Raw genomic sequence first — 25,538 nt, 5'->3', positions numbered from 1 at the left:
GACAGTTGTGTCATAGCGAGAACAGGTGGTCACCAAAATAAGCCATGGGTCTACCATCCTCAACAGCAAAGCAGGTAAAGATGATGTTAAAAATCTCAATGGCTGTGAAGGAGGATGAAGGCTGCAGCAGAATGAGATCTCCAATTGTCTTGGCATCCTTGCAACTGGATTAAGGTCCCATTCTGCCAAGAACCATGTGGAAGCTGATGCGCAACAGCTTCTCTACAATAAAAGAAATCACACACAGGCATCTTCCATGAAAATAGCTTTTCCAGCACATTTTTTTCAACCCCTTTGGTGACCAGCTAGTGATGACAGGAGAAGGATTGTGAGGTCTGGAAGCTCCTAGTCATGAACTGGCAGGACAGCAGAAGTTACAAGAAGGATCATCTGGCACTTGGACAAGGCAGCTGTGTGATTCGGCAACTGTGACTGTCACTCAAAAGCCCTCTTCAGGATCTGCTCTGCTCACCCCACATGGTGAAGGGGATAGAAAAGGTGTCCTAAACATGGCCTGTCTACCTTCTTGCTGACTGGATAACTGTGTCCAGTGGGATCACCTTTACTGCAGGAAATCAACAAAGACACACAATCAATTTTGGGACCTGGAACATCAGGACCCTCATGGATAATCTTAATAGTGAATTCCTAGAGTGGTGCATTGCAACCATGGCTTGAAAACTCAGGTGATAACATTAGCATTGCTACACTGAGCAAGATCCAGTGAACAGAAGACAGGCAGCTCAAAGAACATGGAGGTGGCTATATCTTCTTCTGGAAGGTAAACAAGCAAGGAGAATGCTAGCTTCATAGAGTTGATTTTGCTGTCAAGAATGAACTCATAAACTAAGTCAACAAGTTCTCTATAAGAATTGATGAGTGCCTCATGACTCTCCATCTTTAACTGGTGGAAAGCCAATACACCACTGACAACAGCATGTATACCCTGACTCTTGATGCTGCCATCAAGGAGGAATTCTACGCCAGCCTTGACCAAGCCCTTTCCGATGTTCCAAAGGAAGACAGACTTATTCTTCTTAGCAATTTCAACACCAGTCAGTAGGGACTTGAACCTCTGGAATGGAACCATTGGCAAGGAAGGAATGGTCAACTCCAACAATATCCTCCTCTTGACCACATGTGTAGAACATGGACTCACTGTCACCAACACCTATTCCACCAGAAAAATAAACATAAGACATCATGGCAACACAGTGCTTACAATCTAAGCATTGGCACCTGATTATGTCATTGTTTGTGCCTGGGATCACAAAGATGTCCACATCACCTGAGGAGCTGATAACTGCTGGACTGATCACTGGGTCATCTGCTCAGGTATGTCACTCTAACTGGCTCCCAAATAACGGCTGCAGCAGAAGCAATGCCAAAGGAAGATCAATGTCTAAGGACTCAAGGACCCAATCAAGCAAGACCTCTTCCACAACTTCCTCAATGAAAAAATGGCAAATTCCAATTAACAACAATGTTGGACATGGGATGCCTTGAAGTCCATCATCAATAGCTCCTGAAAAGAGACACTTGGGTTCTCTACCAGGAAACATCAAGACTAGTTTGATGAGAATGACTGGGAGATCCAAGAGTAGATGGACCGCAAGCACAAGGCCTTATGTGCTTGGCAGAATTATATCAACTCCATGAGGTGAGGAAAGCCATGAAGGATGCAAAGGCATTTTGAGCTAATAGAATCTCTGTCAAAGTCTTCAAGCAGAGGAAGAGAAGTTCACATCACAGCTCCATGCCCTTATTTAAGGATTTGGAATGATGAAGAAATCCCAAATGACCTCAGGGATGCCATGATTGAGACAATCTTCAAGAAAGGAGAAAAGTCCAACTGTGGAAATGATAGAGGGATCACCTTGCTCTCCACCACAGGAAAGATCATTGCAAGAACCCTCCTGAACCGTCTCCTTCCACTTGCTGAAAAGCTCCTCCCAGAATTTCAGCATGGGTTTAGGGCATCAAGAGGCATAACTGACAATCTTCACAGGTTACCAGCTACAGGAAAAATGCCAGGACAACATAAACCCCACTATGTGGCCTTCTTTGACCACACAAAAAATCTTCAACTCCATCAACTGCGAAGCGCTGTGGAGGACCCTTCTGAAGTATGGATGCCCAGTGAAATCTGTCACCATTCTTTGCCTGCTCCATGATGGCATGTGAGTGGTGGTTCTCAGGAACAAAAATATTGCGTATCTTTTGAAGTTAAGATGGGAGTAAAACAAGGCTGCATTATCACTCCCGTATTCTTCTTGATATTCCTTATCATAATGCTACATCTGACCACCAATAAGCTTCTAGTTGGAGTGGAGCTGAATTACCAAATGGATGGTAAACTGTTTAATCTTAGCCAAATCAGAGCCAAAACCAAGAGCACACCAACCTCAATCATCAAGCTCCAGTACGCTGATGATACTGTAGGCTGTGCTTACTCGGAAGCAGACTTTCAAGTAATCACTGATGTGCTTACCATCAATGCACGGGAAAGGATCACCCAGGACCACCCCACATGGAGGAAGTGGCTGCTGCAAGGTTATCAGTAATTTGAAACCTGACAATGACAACAGTAGACGGAAAAGCATAAGTGACAGAAACAGCATGTCATGAACTGAATCAAGAATCTGGAGCCACCCACCCCACATGGAAACACATGTGCAAGTTGCAACAGTCTGTCAATCCCAGATTAGCCTTATCAGCCATCTTCTGACCCAGAGATAAGACATTCATGGAAGACCATCATTCTTGACTGGGAAGGACTGCCAAAGAAGCCGACCTTTTGGCAACAGTACCTAAACCCCTGTAGCAAATATGACCTGACCAAAGACTTCATGCACCAAGTGATAGTGGCCCAGAAGTTGCTGTCCAGGAACCTTCTGAACAAGACCAACAGGATAACCAACTGGACTGCATCTTCCCAGCTAATATCACCAACTCTGTGTACATCCACTTTGGGCCCACAAAACCAAACTATTACCACCATCACCAGGAACATTAATCAGACATGTTGTAAGCGGAGTGGTTAACTCAATTAGGTTATTCACTTATGCAGCTGTCCAGATTTGAAGTATGTTATCTTCAAGGTCACAGGTCTTTTTATTAAGGTTTTTACTCAGTACATACACCCTATCTTACCTACCATGACTTTGACGTAAAAGGGAAAAAAAAAAGAGGGAGGCTTGCCATTCTTAATGGCTGCTGACCTTTGGCCGAATTAGGATTTTATTTTCCCATACTCAGTTCCATCTTTTCTTATGACCTGGTTAACCCTGGATGCTACTGACTGCCTATTTCCTTTCCTGTCCTAGACTTATCTTATTCTTATCGTTAAATTTTGGCTGGTGGCAGAACCGTGGGTCTCTGGTTTCCTCCAGGTCTCCTATCCTGCCCCACAGATATTCACGGTTAGTTGTTTTCTGTTCGTGCAGGTTCCCAGGCTGAAACAACCGTTGCTTCGCTGGATCCCACCATCCATTTTTTCTTGTGTCCCCATTTGGGTAAGTATGGAGATTCCTCCAAGTCTCAAAAGGAGGGAGTTTCCTACCCTCCTCCTTTTACCCCTCCCAGGGCATAATCTCCATCCTTGTTTCTTCTCACGACTCTCTCTGATCTTCTTCCCGTGTCTCTCTCTTTCTCATTCTCCTCCTCCTTTCCATTGTTCCTAGTGCGGCAGTTAACTGCTTTTTGTCCCATGCCCAGCCAATCAGAAACGACAGGAACTAATAAATCGGGGCACTTTTGATCTTCCCGTGTCCTGCTCTTTTCCTTCCTGTCTGTCTTGCGGTAAGTAGTTGTGTCCAGAGCACCCGCTCCGGCTTTCGTTATAATCTTTGGGGCACTTCTTTTGGGCCCCCAGAGTCTCCCCTGAGTGGGGAGTGCAATCTTCGCTGCCACACATCTTATAGTGGAGAAGGAGTACAATGTTTACCATATAAATCCAGATAATGGTAACTGGACTGAAGTCAGTAGGAAAACATGGGACTCCTCCAGTCTGTCTGGTATCTCCAGAATTTGGCCTGACCAGGAGTCCAGAAGTTTGGCCTAACTGGGTTCAAGAGAAATGTGATCAAGATCTCCAAGGGATTCAAACACAAGGCTTGCTACAGTGCATGGAAGCAACCAAGAAAGCTAACATGACAGGTTTAGTTGTTACAGAGAAGCTAGCTGAGGTCATACCTTGCCAAGGACCAGGACATCTAGGTGAAAGGAAACAGTTCACCCCTGCACTGGCATGAGCACAGACAATACTGGACAGGTTGCTTTAGTTAATTTTGTTTCATAGTTGGTAGGGTTGGAAGGGACCTGAGCAGATCATCAAGTCCCAACCCCTGCCATGGGCAGGAAAGAATGCTGGGGTCAAACAACCCCAGCAAGGTGTGTATCTAGCCTCCTTCTAAAGTCCCCCCTGGGTAGGAGTGAGCATCACTTCCCTTGGAAGTTGGTTCCAGATCCTAGCTGCCCTGGCTGTGAGGTAGTGTCTCCTGATATCTAGCCTGAATCTGCTCTCCATCAACTTATGGACGTTATTCCTTGTTATTGCCAGTAGTGCTCGGGGTAACAGGGACTCTCCCATTTCCTGCTGGTCTCCATTGGCCAGTGTATAGATGGCCACCAGATCCCCTCTCAGCCTTCTCTTGTGGAGGCTGAACAGGTTCAGGTCTTGTAGCCTCTCCTCATAGGGCCTGCCCTCCTGCCCCCTGATCATGTGAGTGGCCCTCCTCTGGACCCTCTCAATGTTGTCCACATCCCTCCTGAAGTGCGATACCCAGAACTGGATGCAGCACTCCAACTGTGGCCTGACCAAGGTCATGCAGAGGGGGAGGATCACCTCCTTGGACCTCCTCGTGATGCATCTGTGGATGCATGACAAGGTTAGCCTTCCTGACTGCATCCCCACATTGGTGGCCCATGTTCATCTTGGAGTCTATAATGACTCCAAGATCCTTTTCTGCCTCTGTGCTGATGAGAAGGGAGTTCCCTGACCTGTAGGTATGCTGCTGGTTCCTTCTTCCTAGGTGCAGCACCTTGCACTTGTCAGTACTGACTACCATCTTGTTCTCATCCGCCCACCTTTGTAACCTGGTCCAGATACAATTGCAGCCTGTCCCTCCCTTCTAGCATGCCCACTTCTCCCCACATCTTAGTGTAATCCGCAAATTTGAACAAGGTGCTTTTCACCCCCTCGTCCAAGTCGCTGATGAAGATGTTGAACAGTGAGGGCCCGAGGACCGAGCCCTGGGGGACCCCGCTGCCCACATCCCTCCAGGTCGAAAATGACCCATCCAACACCACTCTCTGGGTGCGGCCCTCCAGCCAACTGGTGACCCATCTGACTGTAGGCATCGACACCACAATCTCCTAATTTTTTAATGAGAATGGGGTGAGAGACAGTGTCAAAGGCCTTCCTGAAGTCCAGAAAGACTACGTCCACCGCGACACCTGCATCCAAGGATCTTGTGACCTGGTCATAGAAAGCCACCAGGTTGGTCTGACAGGACCTGCCTCGAATGAACCCATGTTGGTTGCCCCTAAGCATAATCTCCCTTGCTTGCCCCTCGCAGTTGTGCACCTGGATAATTTTTTCAAAGACCTTCCCCAGGACCGAGGTAAGACTAACAGGCCTATAATTTCCTGGGTCCTCCTTCCTCCTTTTTTTGAAAATAGGGACCACATTGGCCCTTTTCTAGTCCTCTGGCACCTTACCAGAGTACCATGAGTGCTCGTAAAGCTGTGCCAAGGGTCCCGCAATGACCTCTGCTAATTCCCTCAGCACTCTGGGGTGGAGACCATCAGGACCTGCTGATTTGAACACATCCAGTCCCACCAGAAGTCCCTGACTAGGTCCTCTCTGACCCTGGGCCTAACTGTGCCTCCCCTGGGACCATAGGGGATCCCGGTGGGGGGGGGACCTGGTCCCTGCTCAGAAAAATGAAGGCAAAGAAATTGTTAAATAGGTTAGCTTTGTCATTTGGTGAGACCACCAGATTTCCAAGCATGTCCTGCAGAGGCCCCATGTAACCCAGAAACTTCTTTTTACCCCCTATGTATTTAAAAAAGGATTTCTTTATCTTTGATCCAGGTTGCTAGTCTCAGTTCCATCTTCGCCTTGGCCTTCCTAACAGCCCCCCTACAATCCGGAGCAATGGAGGTATAGTCCTCCCTGGTGATGGCCCCTCTTTTCCATTGGGTGCATGCCTCCTTTTTAGCTTTGAGACATTCCTGGATGCTTTTGGTCAGCCACGGGGGCTTTTGAGCACTCTTCCCCCTTTGATCCATGTTGGAATTGCCATCCTTTGGGCTTGGAGTATCGTCTTCTTCAGGAACGACCACTCTTCTTGGACTCCCAACTCCCCACCCCTCCGGGACCTCAGTGCATCCCCAACTAGTCTCCTTAGCTCAATGAAATCTGCCCTCCTGAAGTCCAGGGCTGCTGTCTTGGTGCAGGCCTTTGATAGCTTGCGCTGGATGGTGAATTCCAGTAGGCAATGATCGCTATCACCCAGGTGATCAAGAACCCACAGTCCCCTCACCATGTCATCATTTGTGGCCAGGACCAGGTCTAACAAGGCATTTCCCTTGGTGGGACTGTGCACCTCCTAGTTTAGATGGAGGTCCTGTAACACGGCTAGGAACCTACCTGAGCAGTCAGACCTGGCTGACTGCTCTTCCCAGCAGATGTCCAGATAGTTTAGGTCACCCATGATGACCACATCCTTTGACTTAACTGCCTCTGTGACCTGACCTGAGAATTCCCGGTCTAGCTCTTCTTCCTGGTTGGGTGGTGTGTAGTAGACCCCCAACGTTAAGTCCCTTTTCCGCCGACCCCCTTGTATTCTGACCCAGAGCACTTCAGTCTGCCCTTCTTCTGACCCAGTGCAGTTCGTTGAGGATGTGAATTGTTCTTTGACATAGAGTGCCACACCCCCGCCTTTCCTCCCGAATGTCTTTCATGAAACAAGCATTGGAACCAAAATGAACATTCAAGGCACAGTGTTGCCATAGTATTAGCTCTGAACTATAGTATGATAAATGTCAGTGTTAATGGGTGTTCCTAAAGCCAATTAAATATGCATATTAAAAAAAAATAACCCTTCAACTCAGAGCTTCCTGTGTGGGTGTTTTCTCTCCTGCCATGACTTGATGGGGTTAATTCAAACCACGACACACAGACAAACTCGATATTTCTTAATTATGGTCAAAGTCAGTTTTCTTATACATTTTATTCTCAAATCGCTTCTTTATTGGGATGATCGCTTATTTTCTAAATAGTGAAACTCCAAAGACAGACTATTAGGCAACCAGAACTCCCGGGGCCATGCCCTTAATGTGGACCTCCTCACTGGAAGACACAAACTCAGGGCTAATCATTAATAAGTCACCTTCCAAATTTAGGGCTTGGGCTTCTGCCCCTTTTCCCCATTTTTGTGCTACAAATAAATTGTCCCAGTCTATTTTGTTATTTAGCCCAAATTGGCCAACAGCTCATTCAAAAGAAGTCTCTAATTAAAGTTCATTCACCCATTCCACATGTGCAAGCAGTTCAATCTCTGGTTCAGGCTGTATTTAGCCACTTTTCAAAACACCCGCAAGGGAGACTCCACTCCCTGGCTCCTTTCGTGCCTCCGCACAAATTCAGCTCTGTCACTCTATAGTTTCAGGCATCCAGATCTCTTCATTTCCCTTCCAGGGGTCAGATCTGGCATTCTCTTCAGCTTTTCATGCTGTCCGGTTCTCATTCACTGATTAACATTTTCAGGTGTGGCGAAAAGTCCTCTAACACCGGTGGATGACATCATCGCCTCTGGTGTCCCTTTGGTGAGTTTCTTTCCTTCTTTTTATTACAATAAAAGGGTCATGGGTTCCCTGTTACAGTCAGGTTACACCCTCTCTCATGCCTAAGCATGTGTATGGCCAACATGACAGTAATGGCAGTATCAGGGAACTGCTCGCCATTTTGTTTTTAAATGAGCTTACCACAACTGTTTTGCCTGCTTTCCTCCAAAACTGGAAATTCTCTTCAAAATCAAAACAGTCCTCTACAAGGGTGAGATTTAGGGCCTGATGCATTGTGGCCCATCATGATCAAAAACAATTGCCTCATGTAAGTCAATATTAAAGAATGTTTTCCTTTCAAATGGGTAACCCCTATGTTTCAAGATTTGGTAGATCATTAAATATCAGCTATTAGAAAGACAACTCGTCTTGCAGAAGTTCATTATGTGATTTTGTTGCAATCTGTCTACCTGCAAATCCTGATAATAACATACCTTGCATTACATATATGAAGGAATGTAAAAACAGCATTGATAATATTTCATGTTTGTAACATATACACTTTTACATAAATCTCTAATATATGCCTCAGACAGAATTCATGATGATGGGATGGGGAACGCCAATTATATCAGTTTCCATGGGATGACCTACATAACTCTTGTGACTGCCATTTGTGACTGGTCAAAGCATCTCAAACATATGCCATATGGGCCTTTTATAACACTCACTAGCACATTCCTTTTCTCTCCTAAATGTATTAATATTTTATATTTCACTAAGCCTATATAAAATGTAAAAATGCAAGCACATAGCTGTATAATATTGCTGTCAATATATATTTACAGGTACAGATATAGTTATACGTATCTGAACCAACACCTGCTCATCTACATACCTTTTGGAAATTACTGTCAAGCAACACAGATTGTACAATGTCACATAAATACACAAAGGACTGCACAAATAGTTATGGAGTCCTGTTGATTTCAAGGTAGAGGATAAATGGCAATGTTTCTTTCAAGGTTGAATCCTGTATTATTCCAACAATGCAGGTAATCAATCAGTATCAACAGCAGCACAGGTGCAGGCTTCAGAAGGCTTCAGTATGGAACCTGGCACTAGCATAGGCAATGGGCTCAATGCCAGTGTAGGTAGAACTGCCAGATCCTGTTTAGTAGCTGTTTTCAGATACAGCAGAAATGCTGGCCTGCCATTTCTGCCTACAGAGAACGCAATCTGACTATGAAGTTGAAAACAGAACAGAGCATCAAGAGACTGCCATAAAGGGATTAGCTTTCAACAAATTATTTTCTCTCTCATGCCTATCCATTATAAAAAATAAAACACGCAAGACTGCAAGAAAGACATTCAATTAAACTATAAGGTCTGCTTTACCATAAATCAAATTTTTCTATTAGTAATATTGTCTCTCCTCTTTCCTTAACTCTCTCCTAACATATGTTGTGATAACAGTCTAATTTTGTCTCCACACCTAAAAATATATGCATCTGCTTAACTGTACCTACATGAGCTGTCCGGTGACAACATGACATACATAAAATTAAGCAAAAACACAGGAGCTCCCATGGTGAGGGATTTTGTTTGTAAGAACTTTGGATCAGGAACTTTAATTTACAATATCTAAAGTTTCATTCAAAACAACAGCGCTTCATAGGGAACACCTCCCCACCCCCAACAACAATAATTCTCAGGTGTCTAGTGCTGCTAGTCTTCTTGACTTAAGTTTTCCAGCACACAAGTTGTCTTGAGAGCATGTTACTACTAAAATCTAAAATTGACAGTTCTTCTGCTGAACAGTAATAGCAACAGGACAAGAAAAGAGAACTCTTAAGGAGTGAGGAAAGTGTATGATAATCTTTGTTCTATGCCTTTTACCTTGATTACATACCTTGTTAAATAAATACACTGAGGGAGAATACATAAAAATTCCCTTAGAATTTTAAAAAGTGTATATAGATATATGTTAGACTTGCTTTGGAAACTTATTTTAAATAAAAGTCCCCTTACAGATGTAAAAGAAGAGGGAAAAAATATTACCTTTTTTGTAAAAGTAGACCAAATCTAGAATTAAATAGAGGGTATGATGCTTAATATGCTCACTTATAATTTGAATTAAATTGGATAATAGTGAAATAAACTATCATGCAGAGGAGAAACCCAGGTGGACCAAAGAAAAGGCTATGTGATGACAGCAAAAACATCCCCATAAGCTTCAGCAGCAGTAGGAATAAATGGGCAATGGGAATGCAGCATTCCACGCATACAAACTGGTTGAAAAACCTTTCCTTTTTTCTCTCTCCATCTCATATATCTGACAGAGTGTGAACACATGGTGAAGAAGTCTTATGGTTTAAGTATTGTTTTAAAAATACATAGTACAAATACATGCAGAGCTCTTTCTTCAGCATTTTCATAGTAGTGTTGAAAATGAGAAGCATGATCAAATTTTTATTTCAAGCTTTTTGTAAAACTGCAATTTAAATATTATATTTCTTATATAATAAAGGGCTAAGTCCATCTGTCAGTCCATAATGTTCTTGGAGCACTCTGACTGGTTAGTGAAACAACCAATCAGAGTGCGGAGCGCTATCATGACAGCAGGGATGGAGGGAACAGAACGGGGGGTGGGGGGGGGAGGGCAAGGCTAGCAGCGCTGGCCTGGTCCCCCCACTGTATCCCCACCATCATGGTGGTGCTCTGCCACCTCCAAGGAGCAGGGCCGGGGGGAACAGGGTGAGGTCAGCGGCACTAGAGGCAGCAGCAGCATGGGGTGCTGGAGGAGGGGGATGGAAGGGATGGTGGGGCAAGCTTTCCCCCTCTCCTGGGAGGTGGCAGTGGGGTGGGGTGGTGGCGTTCTGTCCTACCCCCCCAATCATTCTTGACAGACAATTCGCTAGTTTATAAATAAAACTGAAGAAAGTTTTGAAATGAAAAATAATTTTGAATGGAAAAAATGGAAATATTTCAATTCAAAGTACTAAAAACAAAGCCTCTTGAATTTTTAATTTAAAAAAAATGATTACTTGTGTTAGAAAAAAAGTGTTTTGGTCTGAGTAAAGCATCACTTTTTATTAGAAGTTTTAATGGAAAAGCCACACTTAAGCTGAAGTAATTTCCCTTTGCCAAGAAATTTCAGAATGTTTAAAGCATGTCAAGCTATCCTAAGCTGGTAACCTCTATTGTTACATCTGATTTCCTCCAGTTAAGGCAGTTATCAGTATTGTCAGATTCACCACTTTATCCAGAATTACTGATTCATTTACAGAGTCACACAATATGCTAGCTTCAGCCACTTACAAAACATACAACATTACATCAATTTCAATGAAATTAGGCATTTAGGAAAGATGGACCAAGAGATTAAAATCCTCTCCACACTGCTCCAACCTATGCTTCGGCCATGGTGTAGAGCTGAAGTAAAAAAAAAAAATTAATATTTGGCCTCCCTAGTAATATAAACAAAGATACAATTCAGTGCCATCTGCCATACTGGTAATTGTAATATGGACACGTTAATTAAGAAATGGACTGAGACCATCAATGCATTTGCCACAGAAACAAATAGTTACCACATAGTAACAAATTTAGCCCACTAATTCCTGTGATCTGCTGCAGGGGTTAAAAAACTAATCATTTTATTGTAGATGAACCAACTATGACACGAGACTAAGTTGGCAAACTAGTTAAACAATGGCAAAATAATTGTCAAAACTTTTGCAGGGTCAAGATTTCACCAATTATATGCATGTGAGGATCAACAGCAAGAACTCTAGACAAAGTGAAGAAGTAAAGAGCTTTTTCACATTTTCATTGTGCAAAGCCCAGCTCTTATAGAAGAGGTAAAATATTGATGAAGCTCGATGTGTGGGTGATGTAAAACACAACGGTGACCTTGTTTTTATGATGAAGTAAATGAGGCCTCTGTGGACTATCAAACAAATGTGTTATTAATAACCTTATTATTTATTATTAAGCTGTTTCTAATATACCTTGGGAAAAAAGCTTATTTAAGTGGCTGATACCCAAACTTTTTATACAGGTTTAATACAAATATTAGATAAATTATGTTTTTAGCCTCTTCTGCATCACGGGTAATGAAAGAAAAGAGGGTGGGAAGAAAAGCACTTCAATTATTATGCAAAAATACATCTTGAAGTTGCACAGTAATGTATTAAACCAGAACAGTGAATAAAATGTTATTCTCCCTGAGGCACAAGGGCTCATTGTGCTGCCAGAAACAATTTAAAACAAATTTCCACCCAGTCTTTGTAGTTAAACATGAAGAGATTTATCTAAAGAAAATGCATTACAGAATGGCAAAGACAGCAGAGACTACTATTACTGTACCAAAGCACACTAGCCAAAACTGAGGAATTAGTATAAAAGTCAAATAAAAAAATTAAAAGTAATTCCTGTGACATATTACTAAGAGATGAAAGGTGTTTAAATATAGAATACAAGCTCAAAAATACAGATATTATCATTTCAGCAGTGAGATATGTACTGCAAAACTGATATCATACTTATTAGATCCACATATCACAGTGATGTTTAGTGTTTGGAGAGACTATAGAGGCTATTAATGGATTCTCCAAAATGATTACATAAATGGCTACTTTCAGATATTCTTCGTAATGTACACATATTTTTTCATAATTTTTAATAATCTCTTGAAAGTTAGAAAGTAAATTTGGTTTCCTTACTGAAGTGGATTTCTTTCCCAACAGTGATTTGGTATTGTAGGGCAGTATCCTAAATGCTGAATTACTGACTGATTTTTTAAAATTTGTCAAGGGCTTTGTAAACACATAATAGGGAGGAAAAGTATCATGCTGCAATGCTTATCAATCTTGACAGTGTCTCTTTAACATTTTGCAGTTAAACTATGCTCAGTTAGTAGCATGTTATGCTCTTGAAAGATTGACTGCTTCTCCATATTCACAACTTCTTACAAACCAAGCTTATTATACCATGACACAAAATAAATTAATCTAAAGCCAAAAGATTCTAATGTCTTTTCTCATGAGACCATCACAGTGGAAAACAAACTATTTTCCTTTTTTAACTCTACAAAACATTAGTGCATATACCAAAATCCAAGCCATGCTCCTGTAAACCCTACCTCTAAGAACGTGATGGCTTTGTCTACAATGAATTTGAAATACGATTTACTATAAAACTGCTTGAAACTGCGAGGCTTTAACAAAATCTAAAACATCTACATAAGAAGAGGAAAAGAGCTTCTGAATAGATAAAAGTAAAATCTTGATTCTTATATAAAATGTTATGCATTTTAATATGATTTTTTGCCTGATTTATGTAAAGCTTTGTGTTTTTCATTTTCCCTAGCCTGTCACATTGTAGTGATGTATAGTGCATTTTAGCATCAAGTTTGCCATAAGCAATAAAGTCAGTGCCCCCAAAGAAATATTAATATATTTCTACTCCCCCCCCCAGAGTTTTCTATTATTCAGCTTATTTGGTTTCACTTCACACAGTTGGTTGACATCATTTTCCAAGTCCCTCACACAAATACTTAAAGGTTTTACATTTTATAAATCCCAAAGAAGAAGTGGATGGAATGAAATGGGGAATATTATTTCCAGTATTAAAAAGCTAGGATTGAGGCCATACTGGGGGGAAAAACAGGAAGACATTCTACGCCTTCAGAGAGACAGAATGAAAGACAAAAAAGAATGTCTAACTTATTTCATAAAAGCATAACAATTATTTCTTAAATAAGGGCTCTCCCTTATGTAACAATAGGCCATGTATTCCTGAAGCATTCAAAAGGGATCAACTGTAGCACACCACATGCATCATTCAATAAAAATATTTGTTCATAAAGTATCCTGATCAAATTTTTTTTTTATGTGTAATGTAACCTACAATCAGATGGGAAAAAACCCACAAGCAATACCAAATGTAGCAGAAATATAAAGAAGCATGTTCCCTAGAGATAAAAAGTCTATAAGGTAGACCCCAAGAAGAAATACTTCCAGAGAATACCTGACAGAAAAGAAGCCATCAAGGAAATCTCGTATGCGTCTTTATCATGTAAAAGACATGAAAACCATGCAACTATGTATTCAAATTTAAATATCTTTACTGTGTAGCTTTAGGGTTGTGCAATAAAGTTCATAACGAAAAGTTTACATTATTTTGTAACACAGTTGTCAACTCTTTACAATATTCTCACCATGTAATTAATTGAAGCAACATGTCAATATGTTCAATCATTCAGAAATATCACACAACCAACTTTTCAAAAATAAATTCTTTAAGCTTACAAAAATCTGTAAATGAAACATGTTGGCATTTACAAACACACAGAAGGAAGAATGTTTTATTTTCATGTTCAAAATAATCAGTAGAAAATAGACTGGTAAAACAGCCCTTTCAGAAAGAACATATTTTGTCTTTGAACTTTGCTAGCACCATTTTAGTCATGTGTGAGTTTGCAGCACTCCAGCCTGTCAACGTACATATATGAAAACCTCTAGTAAAATGGCAGTCATAACTGTGTTTCATAGATTATGAACAAACATTGGCTTTGTCATGGGAGAAAATGCTTTTTTGTAGCACAAAGCATGAGTATTCAAACATCCTTGTCACTTTTAGTGGGACAAAGCCCCCCAAAAGTTCATACAATAAGAGGTACTAACAGTTTGTCCCATACTATCACTAAGGACGTCTGAACAGTTGTCATCCCAGGACAAGCAGGCTGGTTACTCCTCCAGTCATCCTACAGTGCACTGCTTTATTCACAATCCCAGCTCCTCTTGAACTCTGTGTTGCTGCTCTTGCCTGGATTACAAAACTCTACCGTCCAGAGATGTCAGACCTCTAGTGACCACTCCTACCAATTAACTGTCCTGCACGGCAACATGCCAGCCATTTCATGCTCACCACCCACCCAAGACCATCCTTAGATACTGCACTGACCACAACAACCTCAAATGCCATCAATCCCCAAGTATCCAGGTTGTAGCTGTATTGGTCAAGAGGCAAAAGGAATCGGAACTCATGGTAGAGGTGATATCTTTTATTAGGTCAACTGGACTTTTGCAAAAAAAAATTCTTTAATTGCATGCTTTTGGGCACAAGCACCCTTCTTCAGGCCTGAAGAAGGGTGCTTGTGCCCAAAAGATTGCAAGTAAAGATTTTTTTTGCAAAAATCTAGTTGGCCTAATAAAAGCTATTACCTCTACCACAAGTTCCGATTCCCATCAGTCCCTAGGAACTTCCATCCACCTAACCCTCTGGCTGCTGAAGAAACCATCTGACCTATCCACCACCCAACTGCAGCAATTTTGGACTAACATACTCCCTCGACCATGGCCCTTCAATCTGACTGCAGCACTGTAAACAAATGTGGGAGCCAGGGAGACAGTGGAACTCATTGCTATGTGGGAGTGAGATCAAGAACCAGCAGGTGTCCCTGCCAAGCCACCAAAACAAAGTGGTCTATGAACAGATTGTGAAGGAAAGGTAGCTCAGGAATATGACTGACTTGAGGCCAGTACTGATCCAAGTGCACAGTACTGAAGCAGCAGTTCATGAGAACACAGGATGGCAACAGTGCTGAGAGCACACAGGGTCAGATGCACCCAATGTGAGGAACACTCCCACATCTTTGTCCGAAAATGGTAGTCTGCACCACCCAGAAGAGAGACAAAGATACTGATGTGATTGTGGTTGAAGACCCACAGCTCCTGCAGGCCAACACAGCAATCTGGGCAGTGAGCCAGACTGGGGACTCCCAAGTCCATCCTGCTGAGCCATGAGGACTCATTGGCCATCCGCCTGAGACACATGGACTCTGAAATAGATCCAGGCTTGGACAACAAGGTCTGGAATTACCAGCCTTCTCCAACCCCTGTCTTCAGTATCCCTGTCACAGCCAGCCATCTCTCAACAGGGCTCCAGTGTCCCAGTGTGCCACAAATAGAACAAATTCTGCCGCTGGGGATAGTAAATGGCAGCTCAGAGACTGGACAACAGGGGGGTGTTAGGTGAGGAGTTGGAGTGCTCTGGAACCATATCTATGCTTGAGGACTACCCTGCTATGCTCCCTTCCCTCTCCCCCTTGTCAGAAACGATCCCAGCAGGGTGCGGGGCCTGGGACAAAGCAGCCTGTGTGGGGCCCCCCTCTCCGTCCCACGGCACACTTATGCCGGAGAGTGAAAGCCCTGGCAAACCAGACATGGTGGGAGGGGTGGCAGCCAGAACTGGCTGGAACAGGCAAAGAGCCACCCAATCCGTCGGGTGGGTGGGTGAGCTAAACTGCAGCTGCGGCCTCTCCACCTGGCTCTGCGGGGTCCTCCAAAGCACGGGGCCCGGGGTAATTGCCCTAGGGACGGCCCTGCACCTTGTGCAAGTGTGGTGTGCTAATAGGTGCCACTTTAAGCAAAGCAGGGGATTAACAGAACTTCTTTTTTTCATTTGTTTTGGGGGCGCATCTATAACAGTCTGAACTGTCATTGTGTTGCGAGTCCAACTTTAGTTACTCAGTGATTGATGCCTGTATCATGGAGCGAGGGGCTCCTGTTACTTTAAGAGACAGACTGCACCAGAAAAGGTCCCCAGCAGCTGGACAGGAGTTAGCTGCAAGAGGGAAGGTAGCAAGGCCTAAGTGCAGTAAACTTCCCCTTATGCTGAGGGGACACACCTGTGGCTGGTCAGTAGAACACCTGACTGTAAGAAAAGGAGCACAGGAGTTGCTAGCCTGGGTTTGTGAGGCACAGGGGTGCGCAGCCCTCAACTCTGCGTGGGGGAGAGCTTCTGCCAGTGCAGGTAGCCAAGGAGGGAGGCTGTGGATCACAGCAGGTGCCTCAAAAGCTCATAGAAGGGTGGAGACTGGGAAACAGACTTTTGCAGCAGCAGAGCTATTTAAAACACTGGGCTGGCATTATTTGTTTTAGTTTAACCGGAGGACCAGATTGTGGCTATGAAGGAGGTGTGGAGGCCATGGAGGGGTACCCAGTAGGGCAGTCAGCATCAGGCAGACTAGTCTGGACCAGGGATCAGAGGGCTGAGGGCTAAAGCACTGAGTAGCCGAGCCAGAGAAGGGCAAGACCAGGGCCAAGAGGCCCAGAGCTCAAGAAGGGCGAGACAGGGCCTGCAGCCCAGAAGTGGAAGTCTGAGGCAGTGGACCAGTCTGAAGGGGCGAGGAGTCCAGTAAAGCTGGCTGTACTTTAAAGAAGCCTTACTGAAAGGGCAGGAGCAAACCATCCCGATGTGCAGGAAGACTAGCAAGTATGTCAGAAGACCAGCTTGGCTTAGCAGGGAACTCTTCAGTAAACTAAATCAGAAAAAGGAAGCTTGTAAGAAGTGGAAACTTGGACAAACAACTAGGGAGGAGTATAAGAGTATTGCTTGGGCATGCAGGGATGAGGTCAGGAAGGCCAAAGCACAACTGGAGTTATAGCTAGCAAGGGTATGGAGGGTAACGAGAAGGGTTTCTACAAGTATGTCAGCTACAAGAGGAAGATCAAGGAAAATGTGGGTCCCTTACTGAATGGGGAGGCAACCTAGTGACAGAGGATGCAGGAAAGGCTGAAGTGCTCAATGCCATTTTCACCTGTCTTCACAGGCAAGGTCAGCTTCCAGACTACTGCACCTGACAACACAGTCTGGGGAGGAGGTGAGCAGCCAACATTGGTGAAAGAACAGGTTAGGGAATATTTAGAAAAGCTGGATGCATACAAGTAAATAGGGCCAGACAGAGTGCACCTGAGGGTGCTAAGGGAGTTGGCTGATGTGATTGCAGAGCTGCTGGTCAGCATTGAAAGCTCATGTTGATGGGGAGAAGTCCCAGATTATTGAAAAAAGGCAAATATAGAGGCTATATTTAAGAAAGGGAAAAAGGAGGATCCAGGGAACTACCAACCAGTAATCTGTAGTCCTGGAAAAATCATGGAACAGATCCCCAAAGAATCAATTTCTAAGCACTTAGAGGAGAAGGTGATTAGGAACAGCCAGCATGGATTCACCAACAGCAAGTCTTGCATGACCAACCTGATTGCCTTCTACAATGAGATGACTGGCTCTGTGGATGTGGGGAGAACAATGGATGTGGTGTACCTTGATTTTAGCAAGGTTTTTGATATGGTCTCCCACAACATACTTGCAGGCAAGCTAAGGAAGTATGGGTTGGATGAATGGACTGTAAGGTGGATAGAAAACTGGCTGGATTTTTGGGCTCCCAGGGTAGTAATCAATGGCTCGATGTCTAGTTGGCAGCCAGTATCAAGTGCCACAGGGGTCCATCCTTGGTGTGCTGCAGGGGTCCGTCCTGTAGTCAGTTTTATTCAATATCTTCAGCAACTACCTGGAAGAGGGCATAGAGTGCACCCTCAGCAAGTTCGCAGATGGCACCAAGCTGGGGGGAGTAGTAGATATGTCGGAGAGTAGGGCTAGGATTCAGTGACCTAGACAAATTGGAGGATTGGACCAAAAGTTATCTCATGAGATTCAATAAGGACAAGTGCAAAGTCCTTAACTTAGGGTGGAACATGCACTAGTACAGGTTGGGGGCTGACTGGCTAGGCAGAAGCTCTTTAGAAAAGGACCTGGGGGTTACACGGGCTGCACTGGTAGGCGTGTTACCAACAGATCAAGAGAAGTGATTATTCCCCTCTATTCAGCACTGATGAGGCCACCTATCTGTAGTACTATGTTCAGTTTTGGGCCCCCCACTACAGAAAGGATGTGGACAAGTTGGAGAGAGTCCAGTGGGGGGCAATAAAAATGGTCAGGGGGCTGGGGCACATGACTTATGAGGGGAGACTGAGGGAACTGGACTTATTTCATCTAGAGAAGAAAAGACTGAGAGGGGATTTGATAGCAACCTTCAACTACTGAAGGGTGGTTCAAAAGAGGATGGAGCTAAACTGTTCTCAGAGGTAGCAGAACAAGGAGCAATGGTCTCAAGTTGCAGCAAAAGAAGTTTAGGTTAGATATTAGGAAGAACTTTCTCAGTAGGAGGGAAGTAAAACACTGGAATAGGTTACCCAGAGGGGTTGTGGACTCTAAACCTTTGAAGTTTTTAAGAGCCGGGTAGAAAAAGCTAGAGGGAGGATCTAGTTGGGGATGGTCTTGCTTGAGGAAGGAGTTGAACTAAATGACCTTCTAAGGTCCCTTCCAACCCTAATTTTCTATGATTCTATGATAATTACATCAAGACATGGGAGATAAAGAAGAAGGGAGGGTGAAAGAGTCAGACTCGGGCAAAAGTCAAGGGGCACCAGTGGGCGCCTCGGCTGCCTTCAGAGGCCAGGATCTGCTACAACACTGTTTAATTGCCTACTTAATGCCTCATCTATCATCCTAGCAAAAACCCAATGACTGTAGCGCACAGCCTCCCTGCTATACCTGGCCTTATGCTTAGAAGCCAAGATAAAGCATAAGTCATGGCTTCACACCCAGATGTTATGATACCGAAGTGCCACCACAAGACATCATCCCCTTTGCCAGCACCTTCATCTTTTTGCCTTGGTTCACACCCTAAGAAAGTAGCACTGATGTCTTTCACTCCCATGCTAACAACTCATGAGGGATAAATCAAGTCACTTTAATACAAGCAATACATTGCAAGCTAGTGAGCAAGGAAAGAGAAAACAAGCAGCTCTTAAATCATCAGGTCTGCCTCTTGGGCAGCTGGTGCAGATCACCATGGAGTTCTGGTTTCCTTCTTAGCAACCACTGACTTTGCTTGTACTATCCTGGACATTTCAAAAAGCTGATGCTAGCTGCAAATATCAATCCAAGCTCCCTCTGGTCGCCCATTCCAGTGAACGTAATTCATCCAATCCATGGACGTTTCACCATGGGAAAGGGTGGGTCACAGAGTGGGCCAGGGGTGGGTGGGTGGCAGTGAGAAGGAAGTAGTGGTAGGACCATATTCCTAAGAGGATTGTGCTCCTAACATGATCCTACCGCACACCACGAATATCTTGTATGGTGTGTGGGATGCTTGCTCCATGTTTTTTGAGCAGTGCAGGAGCTGCTTGTCTGCAGCTTTTTTGAGTTATTTGGCCAAAGTTAAGCTAGACACAGATCAATCACGCTCCTTACAGTGTCTCATTTGGATTGTACAAGGTGGTCATAGAGGGTAGTGAAGTACACTATCAAGGGCTCCCCCTTGGCCTCACAGATGCTGTGCAGCATGCATGCATGCAGAGACCACAAAACAGGGCATGTTGCCCTTGCTGGTATGTCCTCAGGCACCTCCACTGAGCTTTAAAATGCCCAAAAGCATTTTCCACAGGAATTCTGCAGCTGCCAAGCTGGTAATTAAAGCAGTTCCTTCTGATCATCCAGGCATCCAATGAAAGGCTTTATCAGTCAGGGGTGCAGTGGGTAGACAGGGTCTCCCATTAGTAGCAGGAGTATAGTCCTCCAGCTTGATGTCAGGCAGGCCAGTTGGCAAACTACCTCTGCTCCAGCAGATCAGGGAGAACGGAGAACCTAAATATGCTGGCATGTACCATGCCCAATCAGCTGATATTTATGTGCGGGAAACAGCCACAGTGGTCCTGCCTGAAGCATAATTGAGAAGTAGCTCTTCTGGTTGATGAAGTCATGGCCACAGTACATGGGAGAAAGGTGTACCATCAACAGTCCCAATGCAGTTAGAGAACCTCAGGTTGGCAACTCCATCTAGGACCTCCTGTGGGTAGGCAAGGTTTATGATATGCAAGGCCATCTCCCATTGGATCACCAAACACACCTCCTTGCACCATTGACTTGCCAACCCCAAAATAGCTTTCCACAGATTGGAAGCTATTTGGGGTTGTGAGCCTCCATGTAGCAACACGCTTCTTCATGGATAAGGGAGACCATATTGCCATTGCCTGCTGCTGTATGTTTAGGGAAAGCTTGGCATCAGTCTCTATAAAGTAGCCCCTGAACATGCAGAAGTTTGTGAGCTACTGCTTGTTGTCCCAGGCAGCCATTATAATCTGCCCCCACCAGTCACTGCTCATCTCCCTGGCCTAGAAACACTGCTACATGGTTTGAAGCCACTCCCATATCTGCCTGGCCACAATATACTGATCTGTGGCCAAAAGATCTTCAGGGCAGCAGCTGCTGCCATGTATTAGGAGCTGGAGGTAGCCATTGTTGGGCAGCAACTACACATAAACCTTTCCCTCACAAGTACTTCTCCCTTGTACCTGGAATGAATGGAAGTAGGCATGGTGGTCATCAGAGCCTGCTTACATCACTTTTTCTGATCATTGTTACACATGAGTTCACAATGCTGGGCCAGCAAGTTGAAAACCACATACAAATCCACAGCAGCTCACAGTGGTGGAAGTTCTGGGTCATGGTCACTGGTGGCAGCATAAATGCAGTGGAGATGCAGGTAAGTAGTCAGGGGCACAAGCCAGTTAATCGCATCAAATTCCCTTCCACAAAAATGTTACCACCATCAATTTGAACAACCAACAGGGCTCTGTTTGGCACTGGAAGGGTCAGGGGAACCTAAAAACACTTGACCAGAGCAAGGGATGGTATGTGTGCTCTCACTTGCCACCTGCTGGCAGAAGAGTGATGATGCATTCAGCCAATCTAAACCTGACTGGATCTCTGGGAAAAGTTGCAGCATAAATTGGTCCCATGACAAATATAATATCTGTTTATAGTCTTATTGCTGTAATGCGCACTTTCTATGGAATCATATAGTGAAAAACTGAATCCCTTTGAATTATTGATAATATTATCTTAAGTTTTCTGTGTGTATCAGCTATAGTATCATAGCACTGCTACTGCCACATTTAAACTGAGAAAATATTTTCTTTTGCACAGTAAACTGAAGAAATTCAGTTTACTGTGCAGTTGACTAAAATAAAAGTAGATGGTGTGAAGGTTAATGAGCAAATTCTTTGCTTCTCAGACTTAGAACCAATACCAGCTTGTGGCAGAGTCCACACGTGAAATGAGGTTCTGGTATATACAATAAAAACACACTGGTAAATAAGAGTATTCTTTGATAATGGCTTCTCATAAAAAATATTAACAAGAAAAGTCACCTCACAGTGAGTCAAGAATGCTTTATAGGGTGCACAAATATAAAAGCATCAATTGTGTTCCACAGGATAGGTGGCTGCACTTCAGTGGTTAGGATGTACTTGGCTAAGCACTGTCTGCTAAGCACCTGGAGGTTTCAAGATGAGAAATGCTAACCCCATTAATTCACTTGGCACAAGTGAACACCTGTTTTGGGTCTTTCTGATGGTAACTTTGGAAAATTAGCTAAACTACATTCAGGTTTTACTGAAAACAAAAAAAGAATATTGCAGAAAAACTAGATTAATTTTAAAATGAGAAAAAGGTGACATAAGAAGAGAAAAGTGTAGATACGTTTTGCATCTATGAAAAAGAACATGGTATTTGGAAAGGTGTACTTGCCTTATTCTCTAAGTGTAATTTTAGAAAACGAAGATAGGCCACGGGTGCAAACGCATCAGCCGAATGTATAATTACATCAGATGAGTCCCTAAAAGACAAAACACCCCATTTCACTAAAGTCAGTGAAAGAAACTTTAATTTAGCATAAACATAATTTACATCTAGTTTAAGTCTATTTTATACTGCCAGACCAGTGTAAGTAGGTTTTAGTAAAATGAAAATAAAAAAATCAAGCCTGTTCTGTGTGGTCAGTAAAAATGACATCATGGTTGAAGTTCTAATGTCAGTAAAGAATACCACTGAGTTTTTATTTCAGCAGCATTTTAAATCTTTGGATAACCTCATTCCATTCTTCTGAATAATGGTGTAGGAATCACACCCTACAGAACTGGCTTTATAATATATTTTTTTTAATGAGAAGCCAGATTGTATAATTTAACTAACTTGCACCCAATGCTTAAGATCACTAGACACAAGTTGCTAATGCTAAGTGCATCGATGGCAGTGGTAAACTTCAGATCCATGATTCAAATGAGTTAATTTTTAGTCTTCATTTTGATAATCTGTCATTTCCAATTCACAAGAGGTAATATCTATTGTATCCATCTGTACTGTTTCAAAACAAGATAATTTAGCAATGGAGCTAAGATAACTAGGGGAAATACAGTTTCAAAAGGTGAGAAACAAAACAATTCACAGAAGGTATAAGAAAAAAATCATATGCATAAAAATTCTCAGATTTGGTTTTATTCAATAAAGCTGCTGACACAGATAGTTCACTAGTAATTACACTGGTCTTGCTGTCTTCACCAAGGAAACATAGGTACAGATAGCCTACTGTGACACTGGTGAATCTCCAGCTTATAGCCTACTCCCAGTAAAAGCAAAAGATAACCAGAGATCAAATTCTAAATTTAATTTGATTAAATGACAGACACTACAAATGGCTAAAGAAACCACTCTCCATGGTCAGGCAGCAAGTGAGTGTTTCTACTACTAACCCACCTCCCCTCCCCCCCAAGCACTTTGAACCAAACCCTCTGATGGTTTAAATCAGAGTCACTGCCTCAATTTCCAAAAGATGAGGACCTGGTCCATTCTTATCTGGATATATTTATTGTAGGTTTGAAATACCAAGATAAAAACATGCAGATTTAAACTGAAAATCCAATGCTGACATTTATAACTGTTTTGTTTTTAAGGAATCTGAACTATGCAACTCCTAATGGACGTCTTTGGATAGTAAAGGATAGTAACGGACAAAAAAAATTAGAAAAAAAGGTATTTTAAAATAGAAGATATTTTTTTAACTGTATATGCAGACCCGTATTTCCTACTTCATAAGTTTCTACTATCAGATTGAGAAAGAACCCAGCACAGTTTTCAGACCCTAAGTTAGATTTATAGGGCTGGTATTTAGAAAACTTTCACTTGTAAACTGAATAAATTTCATACTGAGTCACTGAGAAAGAATAAACATGAAGCCCCAGGATTCCATTCTCTACACGATTATTGTTTTCATATTTCAGTGCCTAGTGGGCCAGAGTGAGTCCATCTAGCTCAGTATCTTAACTTTGACAGTGGCAGGAGCAGACACTTTACAAAAAGAACATATGAACAGGTCACAAAATGCTTAGACTCAGGAGTCGAAGTAGATGACATCTACCTAGACTTTAAGAAGGCCTTTAATATGGTATTACATTCCGTTCTCGTAAATAAACTGACAGGTTGTGATGTAGATGATGTGGGTGGCAAATTGGCTTAGAGGTCACATCCAGAGTGGTGGTGGATGCGTCGATATCGACCTGGAAAGATGTGGGCAGTGGAGTCCTGCAAGGCTTGATCCTTGGACTGGTGCTATTCAATGTCTTCATCAGTGACTTGGATGAGGGCATAGAGAGCATCCTGTCCAAGTTTGCAGATGACACCAAATTATAGGGTAAAGTTAACACATCAGAGGGTAGGGAACAGATCCGGGCAGATCTGGACAGGTTGGAAAAATGGGCAGAACAAAATAGGATGCAGTTCAGCAAAGACAAGTGCAAAGTGCTGCACCTAGGCAAAAAGAACCGCCAAAATCCTTACAGCTGGGGGAGGACCTTCTCAGCAGTGGAAAGGGATCTTGGAGTCACTGTTGACTCCAAGATAAACATGAGTCGTGAATGTAACAAAGTGATCTGTAAAGCTAACTGCACTTTATCATGCATTAGCAGGTGCATGACAAACAGGTCCAAGGAGGTGATACTTTCCCTTTATGTGGCATTGGTCAGGCCACAGTTGGTGTACTGCATCTGGTTTTGGGTGCCACACTTTAAGAGGAATGTGGACAACTTCGAGAGAGTTCAGAGGAGGGTCACTCGTATGGTCAGAGGCCTGCAGGCAAGGCCCTACAAGGAGAGACTGAGGGACCTAGATCTCTTCAGCCTTCACAAGAGAAGGCTGAGAGGTGATCTTGTGGCTGCCTATAAATTCATCAGTGGAGGGCAGCAAGGAATTGGAGATGCTCTGTGTACAAGGGCACCCCTGGAACTAGGAACAATGGCCACAAATTAACAGAGAGCAGATTTAGGTTGGACATTAGAAAACTTCACAGTAAGGCTTGCCAGAATCTGGAATGGGCTTCCAAGGGAGGTGGTGCTCTTCCCTACCCTGGGGGTCTTCAAGAGGAGACTGGACAAGCACCTAGCTGGGGTCGTCTGACCCCAGTGCTCTTTCCTGCCCAGGGCAGGTGGTCAGACTTGATGCCCTACTGAGGTCCCTTCTGACCCTAACATCTATGAATCTATAAACAGGGCATGTGTCTAGTCATCTGCCATGCTTCCCTGACCACTCCCCCCAGTATATACTATCACTGATTTAAGGATATCAGGGGATATACATCCTTGACTCTTCCATTTAATAATTATTAATGGACCAGCCCTCCATTAATTTGTATAATGCCTTCTTGAACCTGGTTATATGATCTGCCTCTACAATCTCCTGTGGCAATGAGTTCCACAAGTTAACATGCCCTGTATTAAAAAAGTGCTTCCTCTTGTTTGTTATACTTAATGAAGTACTTCAAATATGGTTTGGAATGTCAAGATCAAATATACAGTGGGTGAAATCTGGGGCTACTGAAGTCAATGGAAAGACTTGCGTGACACAAGATTCATCATCTGAGACACTTTGGGCATGTCCAGATAAGCGTGGCCATGCGGTATGTGGCGTTGCGAAGTTGTCTGTAGCACCACATACCATGCAGGCAGGTGTTCTCTGCGCTGCAAGGGAGTGCTGCCCATGCGTGTGCCACTCCACTTTTTTTCCCT

The 25,538-nt window shown here is 43.3% G+C and overlaps 1 protein-coding gene across 2 annotated transcripts in view; it reads right to left on the bottom strand.

Annotated features, from left to right (window-relative positions):
- The window catches only part of DPH6 (diphthamine biosynthesis 6), a 318,847-nt gene that overhangs the window by 146,063 nt on the left and 147,246 nt on the right, over positions 1-25,538 (bottom strand). For both annotated transcript variants that reach the window (XM_025204914.1, XM_025204913.1), the window contains exon 8: positions 22,231-22,318. In XM_025204914.1, the coding sequence (XP_025060699.1) occupies positions 22,231-22,318 (88 nt within the window). The remainder of the gene's footprint in view (positions 1-22,230; positions 22,319-25,538) is intronic.

Source organism: Alligator sinensis, unplaced genomic scaffold, assembly GCF_000455745.1.
Source record: "Alligator sinensis unplaced genomic scaffold, ASM45574v1 scaffold36_1, whole genome shotgun sequence".
NCBI lineage: Eukaryota > Metazoa > Chordata > Crocodylia > Alligatoridae > Alligator > Alligator sinensis.
This window is presented reverse-complemented; position numbering and strand designations above follow the sequence as displayed.